Consider the following 7,616-nt stretch of genomic DNA (forward strand, 5'->3'; position numbering starts at 1 on the left):
CGTCCGGGAGGGGACCCAGGCGTTCAGGAGGGGACCCAGGCATCCGGGAGGGGACCCAGGAGTTCGGGAGGGACCCAGGCGTTCAGGAGGGGACCCAGGAGTGCCCCAGGCGTCCGAGAGGGACCCAGGAGTGCCCCAGGGACCCAGGCGTCCGGGCGCAGTCACTGACGCCTCCGGATGTTTCGACCAACGGGGATAGAGGGTTAAAAATAACCCGGCCGGGCAGGGGACCCAGGCGTCCGGGAGGGGACCCAGGCGTCCGGGAGGGACCCAGGCGTCCGGGGAGCCAGGTATTGGGGGGGTGAAGGGAATAGGGGGCTACTCTTTTATGGGGGGACCCAGGCGTCCGGGGGGGGACCCAGGCGTCCGGGGGACGCCTGGGTCCCCCCCCGGACGCCTGGGTCCCTTGGCAAGGGCGGGGGGAGGGGCCAAGGTCACGTCTCCACGACAACGGTCGTTCCTCCCAATTTACCCAATTCTGCCCCATTTTGCCCAATTTTACTCCATTTTGCCGATTTTCCCCCATTTTTTGCCCGATTTTCCCCCATTTTTGACCAAATTCATTGATTTTCTGGGGCCGATTTCCCTCATTTTTGCCCGATTTGCCTCATTTTTTGCCCAATTCTCCCCCGTTTTCTCCCAGTTCTCAGTGGTGGGGGAGGGGCGGCCGCCATGGCCCCGGGAGCAGGTGAGTGAGGGACCCAGGAGTTCGGGAGCCCTCGAACTCCTGGGTCCGTTCCCGAACTCCTGGGTCCCTTGGGGCACTCCTGGGTCCCTCCCCAATGCTGGGTCCCCCTGAACTCCTGGGTCCCCCCGAACTCCTGGGTCCTCTCCCCGAACTCCTGGGTCCCCCCCGAACTCCTGGGTCCCTCCCCAATACTGGGTCCCCCTGAACTCTTAGGTCCCTTGGGGTACTCCTGGGTCCCTCCCGAACTCCTGGGTCCCTCCCCACACTCCTAGGTCCCTCCTGAACTCCTGGGTCCCTTGGGGCACTCCTGGGTCCCTCCCCAATACTGGGTCCCCCTGAACTCCTGGGTCCCCCCGAACTCCTGGGTGCCCCTGAACTCCTGGGTCCCCCCCGAACTCCTGGGTCCCTCCCCACACTCCTGGGTCCCTCCTGAACTCCTGGGTCCCTTGGGGCACTCCTGGGTCCCTCCCCAATACTGGGTCCCCCTGAACTCCTGGGTCCCCCTGAACTCCTGGGTCCCTTGGGGTACTCCTGGGTCCCTCTCCACACTCCTGGGTCCCTCCCCAATACTGGGTCCCCCTGAACTCCTGGGTCCCTTGGGGCACTCCTGGGTCCCTCCCGAACTCCTGGGTCCCTCCTGAACTCCTGGGTCCCTTGGGGCACTCCTGGGTCCCTTCTGCACTCCTGGGTCTTTTGGGGCACTCCTGGGTCCCTCCTCAATACCTGGGTCCCCCTGAACTCCTGGGTCCCCCCCGAACTCCTGGGTCCCTCCCCAATACTGGGTCCCCCTGAACTCTTAGGTCCCTTGGGGCACTCCTGGGTCCCTCCCCACACTCCTGGGTCCCTCCCGAACTCCTGGGTCCCTCCCCGCACTCCTGGGTCCCTCCCCGCACTCCTGGGTCCCCCCCGAACTCCTGGGTCCCTCCCGAACTCCTGGGTCCCCCCCGAACTCCTGGGTCCCTCCCCGCACTCCTGGGTCCCCCCCGAACTCCTGGGTCCCTCCCGAACTCCTGGGTCCCTCCCCGCACTCCTGGGTCCCCCCCGAACTCCTGGGTCCCTCCCGAACTCCTGGGTCCCCCCCGAACTCCTGGGTCCCTCCCCGCACTCCTGGGTCCCCCCCGAACTCCTGGGTCCCCTCCCGAACTCCTGGGTCCCTCCCGAACTCCTGGGTCCCTCCACAGCGCCCCCTGAGGACCCGGACGGGCGTTTCCATTACGGTGAGTATGAAGGGAGGGGTCGCGGGTGGGGGTGTCACGTGTTCCGGTGTGGCTCCGCCCCCTCGATCACGTGACCCCCTCCCCAGATTACGATTCGCTGCGGCTCGGGGGTTTGATCTTCGCTGGCGTTGTGTTTGTGCTGGGCATCCTCATCATCCTCAGTGCGTACCCCAAAATCGGCCAAAATCACCCCAAAAACGACCCCAAACACCCCGAAATCATCAAAAATCACCCAAAATCATCAAAAGTCACCCCGAAATCACCTAAAAACGCCCCCAAAACACCCAAAATCAGCCCAAAAACACCCAAAATCAGCCCAAAACTCCCCAAAATCTCCCGTGTTCATTCTGGGGATCCTCATCATCCTCAGTGCGTACCCCAAAATCGGCCAAAATCACCCCAAAAACGACCCCAAACACCCCGAAATCAACAAAAATCACCCCGAAATCATCAAAAATCACCCCGAAATCACCTAAAAACGCCCCAAAATGGCCCAAAATGCCCCAAAAACGCCCCAAACCACCCCAAAATGGGCAAAAATGACCCCAAGATTCGGCAAAAATCACCTTAGAAAAGCCCCAAAACGCCCTAAATCAGCCTAAATCACCCCAAAAGAACCCAAAATCACCCCAAAACACCCAAAATCAACAAAAATCGCCCCAAAATCACCCAAAATTGCCCCAAAAATCACCCAAAATTGCCCAAAATCACCCCAAAATAACCCAAAACACCCCAAATCGTCCCAAAATCACCCAAAACATCCAATATCACCCCAAAATTACCCCAAAATCAGCCAAAATTGCCCCAAAAATCATCCAAAATGTCCCAAAATCACCCAAAATCTCCCCAAAATCACCCAAAACACACCAAATCACCCAAAACACCCCAAAATCACCTAAAATCGGCCAAAATTGCCCCAAAATCACCCAAAATCACCCAAAGTCACCCAAAAATCACCCCCAAATCACCCAAAATTGCCCCAAATCACCCAAAAGTCCCCAAATCTCCCCAAAATCACCCAAAACTCTCCAAATGCCCCAAAATCACCCATAACACCCAAAATCTCCCAAAACACCCAAGAATAACCCAAAATCAGCCAAAATTGCCCCAAAATCACCCAAAACACCCAAAAATACCCCAAAATTACTCAAAATCAGCCAAAATTGCCCCAAAATCACCCAAAACATCCAAAATTACCCAAAAATTACTCAAAATCAGCCAAAATTGCCCCAACATCCCCCAAATCAACCAAAGTCACCCCAAAATTACCCCAAAATCACCCAAAATCAGCCAAAATTGCCCCCTAATCACCCAAAACACCCAAAATCAACCAAAATCAGCCAAAATCGCCCCAAAATCGCCTTAAATCACCCAAAACATCCAAAATCGCCCCAAATCTCCCCAAAATCACCCCCAAAACCACCCAAAATCAGCCAAAACCACCCCAAAATCGCCCCAAATCACCCAAAATCACCCCAAATCTCCCCAAAATTACCCCAAAACCACCCAAAATCAGCCAAAATCACCCCAAAATCGCCCCAAATCACCCAAATCAGCCAAAATTGCCCCACATCACCCAAAACATCCAAAATCACCCCAAATCTCCCCAAAATCACCCCAAAACCACCCAAAATCAGCCAAAATTGCCCAAAATCACCCAAAACACCCAAAATCACCCCAAATCTCCCCAAAATCACCCCAAAACCACCCAAAGTCAGCCAAAATCACCCCAAAATCGCCCCAAATCACCCAAAATCACCCCAAATCTCCCCAAAATTACCCCAAAACCACCCAAAATCAGCCAAAATCATCCCAAAATCGCCCCAAATCACCCAAATCACCCAAAATTGCCCCAAATCACCCAAAACATCCAAAATCACCCCAAATCTCCCCAAAATCACCCCCAAAACCACCCAAAATCAGCCAAAATTGCCCCAAATCACCCAAAACATCCAAAATCACCCCAAATCTCCCCAAAATTACCCCAAAACCACCCAAAATCAGCCAAAATCACCCCAAAATAGCCCAAATCACCCAAAACATCCAAAATCACCCCAAAACCACCCAAAATCAGCCAAAATTGCCCCAAAATCGCCCCAAATCACCCAAAATCGCCCCAAATCTCCCCAAAATCGCCCCCCAAAAATCGCCCAAAACACCCAAAATCACCCCAAAATCACCCCCCAAAATCTCCCCAAATCACCCCAAAATCACCCCAAAATCACCCCAAATCACCCAAACCACCCCAAACCACCCAAATCCCCCCAAAATCCCCCCAAAATCTCCGAATTTCACATTAACCCGATTCTCCCCAACCCCCCATCTGTTGGTTTATTTGGGTTTTTTCCCAAATCCGTCGTTTTTTCCCCCAAATTGTTGCCCCTCCCCCCTCCCCTCCCCTCCCCTCCCCTCCCCTCCCCTCCCCTCCCCCCCAGGTCGGCGCTGCCGCTGCAAATTCGACCAACAGCCCAAGTAACTGGGGGAACTGGGATGGACTGGGAGGGACTGGGATGGGATTGGGATGGACTGGGGGGGACTGGGATTGGATTGGGAGGGACTGGGGGGGACTGGGAGGGGATTGGGAGGGACTGGGAGGGGATTGGGATGGGACTGGGAGGGAACTGGGAGGGAACTGGGAGGGAACTGGGAGGGACTGGGAGGGACTGGGATGAACTGGGGGGGACTGGGACGGTCTGGGAGGGTCTGGGAGGGACTGGGAGGGATTGGGAGGGACTGGGATGGACAGGGAGGGACTGGGGGGCACTGGGAGAGGATTGGGAGGGGACTGGGAGGGACTGGGATGGGATTGGGAGGGACTGGGATGGACTGGGAGGGACTGGGATGGGATTGGGATGGACTGGCGGGGACTGGGAGGGGATTGGGAGGGACTGGGAGGGGATTGGGATGGGACTGGGAGGGAACTGGGAGGGAACTGGGAGGGAACTGGGAGGGACTGGGAGGGACTGGGATGAACTGGGGGGGACTGGGACGGTCTGGGAGGGTCTGGGAGGGACTGGGAGGGATTGGGAGGGACTGGGATGGACAGGGAGGGACTGGGGGGCACTGGGAGAGGATTGGGAGGGGACTGGGAGGGACTGGGATGGGATTGGGAGGGACTGGGATGGACTGGGAGGGACTGGGATGGGATTGGGATGGACTGGGGGGGACTGGGAGGGACTGGGATGAACTGGGGGGGACTGGGAGGGTCTGGGAGGGACTGGGAGGGGACTGGGAGGGGATTGGGATGGAATTGGGGGGGACTGAGATGGACTGGGAGGGACTGGGGGGGACTGGGATGAACTGGGGGGACTGGGAGGGTCTGGGAGGGAACTGGGATGGACTGGGAGGGACTGGGAGGGGATTGGGATGGGACTGGGAGGGACTGGGATGGGACTGGGATGGACTGGGAGGGACTGGGATGAACTGGGGGGGACTGGGAGGGTCTGGGAGGGACTGGGAGGGGATTGGGAGGGGAACTGGAATGGGACTGGGAGGGGAACTGGAATGGGACTGGGATGGGACTGGGATGGAGTGGGAGGGAACTGGGATGGACTGGGATGGGACTGGGATGGGACTGAGAGACTGGGAGGGACTGGGGGGGGTCTGGGGGTAAACTGGGAGCACTGGGAGTTACTGGGATGGGACTGGGAGGAACTGGAAGGGACTGCAAGGGGATTGGGTGGAACTGGAGGAACTGGGGGGAACTGGGAGGGAATGGGGGGAACTGGTAGATACTGGGAGGGACTGGGATGAACTGGGAGTTACTGGGAGGGATTTGGGGGAACTGGAGGAACTGGGAAGGGATTTGGGGGGCACTGGGAGTTACTGGGAGGGACTGGGATGAACTTGGAGGGAATGGAGGGATCTGGGGGGAACTGGGAGCACTGGGAGGAACTGGGAAGTGATTTGGGGGGCACTGGGAAAGACTGGGATGAACTGGGAGGGACTGGGAGGGATTGGGGGGAACTGGAAGAACTGGGGGGAACTGGGAGGGAATGGAGGGAACTGGGAGTACTGGGAGTTACTGGGAGGGACTGGGAGGTAACTGGGGTCACTGGTCCCCAGGACGGGGGAGCCAGATGAGACCGAGGGGCCCCTGAGGCAATCGATGCGACGTGAGTGGCCGGACGCCTGGGTCCCTCCCGGACGCCTGGGTCCCCTCCCGAACTCCTGGGTCCCTCCCGAACTCCTGGGTCCCCTCCTGAACTCCTGGGTCCCTCCCTGAACTCCTGGGTTCCCCTGGAACTCCTGGGTCCCTCCCCAAACTCCTGGGTCCCTCCCCGAACTCCTGGGTCCCTAGGGCACTCCTGGGTCCCCGGGGCACTCCTGGGTCCCTCCCGGACGCCTGGGTCCCCCCATGAACCCCTTTGTCTCGCAGGTTTGTCCACGCGGATGCGATGAGGGTGAGTGGCCTGGACGCCTGGGTCCCCAATTTTGGGGGTTCCCCCGGACGCCTGGGTCCCCTCCATGTGTCCCCTCCCCCACAGGTGCCCCCCTAAGCTGGGACAGATGGACACGCCCACCATCCCTCCCCCCCCAATAAAGCGGCCCCTCCCCCCATGGGGCGTGGCCGGGGGGGCGGGGTCAGAGGCACCCAAGGTCTTGTCGTCATTGGGCACCGCGTTGTCACCCAACGCGGCGGCGTCACCCGGCAACCAATGGGGACCCAGCACCCAATGGGGACCCAGCACCCAGTGGGGACCCACCCAACATCTCATTGGTCATTGGCCAGCCAATGGGCACCCAGCACCCAATGGGGACCCAACACCTCATTGGTCATTGGTCATTGACCACCTATGGGCACCCAACACCCAATGGGCACCCAACAGCTCATGGTCATTGGTCATTGGCCATCCAATGGGCACTCAACACCTCATTGGTCATTGGCCACCCAATGGGCACCCAGCACCCAATGGGGACCCAACACCTCATTGGTCATTGGCCACCCAATGGGCACCCAACACCTCATTGGTCATTGGCCACCTCATGGGCACCCAACACCCAATGGGGACCCAACACCTCATTGGTCATTGGACACCTCATGGGCACCCAACACCCAATGGGGACCCAACAGCTCATGGTCATTGGTCATTGGCCACCCAATGGGCACCCAACACCCAATGGGGACCCAACAGCTCATTGGTCATTGGCCACCCAATGGGCACCCAACAGCCAATGGGCACCCACCCAACACCTCATTGGTCACTGGCCACCCAATGGGCACCCAACACCCAATGGGGACCCAACAGCTCATTGGTCATTGGTCATTGGCCACCCAATGGGCACTCAACACCTCATTGGTCATTGGCCACCCAAGGAGCGCCCAGCACCCAATGGGGACCCAACACCTCATTGGTCATTGGACACCTCATGGGCACCCAACACCCAATGGGGACCCAACAGCTCATGGTCATTGGTCATTGGCCATCCAATGGGCACTCAACACCTCATTGGTCATTGGCCACCCAATGGGCACCCAGCACCCAATGGGGACCCAACACCTCATTGGTCATTGGTCATTGCCCACCTATGGGCACCCAACAGCCAATGGGCACCCAACAGCTCATGGTCATTGGTCATTGGCCATCCAATGGGCACCCAACACCTCATTGGTCATTTGCCACCCAATGGGCACCCAACATCCAATGGGCACCCAACAGCTCATTGGTCATTGGTCATTGGCCACCCAATGGGCACCCAACAGCCAATGG

The 7,616-nt window shown here is 58.5% G+C and overlaps 2 protein-coding genes across 4 annotated transcripts in view; one reads left to right on the forward strand and one right to left on the reverse strand.

Moving 5' to 3' along the window:
- LOC136114377 (leucine-rich repeat LGI family member 4-like) overlaps window positions 1-7,616 on the reverse strand; it is a 30,798-nt gene that overhangs the window by 12,098 nt on the left and 11,084 nt on the right. The gene's annotated exons all lie outside the window — the stretch shown is intronic.
- Window positions 184-6,503, forward strand: FXYD1 (FXYD domain containing ion transport regulator 1). Of its 2 annotated transcripts, XM_071800585.1 has the most exons (8): window positions 184-290; window positions 644-688; window positions 1,870-1,905; window positions 1,992-2,066; window positions 4,341-4,377; window positions 5,971-6,020; window positions 6,284-6,308; window positions 6,393-6,503. In XM_071800585.1, exons 2-7 carry the CDS (start codon window positions 673-675, stop codon window positions 6,304-6,306), a joined length of 237 nt encoding a protein of 78 aa, XP_071656686.1. In that variant the 5' UTR covers window positions 184-290; window positions 644-672; the 3' UTR covers window positions 6,307-6,308; window positions 6,393-6,503. The 2 variants fall into 2 exon arrangements, with proteins under 2 accessions (XP_071656686.1, XP_071656687.1); XM_071800586.1 differs by lacking the exon at window positions 184-290 and having other exon boundaries at window positions 449-688.

The sequence above is a fragment of the Patagioenas fasciata genome, chromosome 31 (genome assembly GCF_037038585.1).
Source record: "Patagioenas fasciata isolate bPatFas1 chromosome 31, bPatFas1.hap1, whole genome shotgun sequence".
Lineage (NCBI taxonomy): Eukaryota > Metazoa > Chordata > Aves > Columbiformes > Columbidae > Patagioenas > Patagioenas fasciata.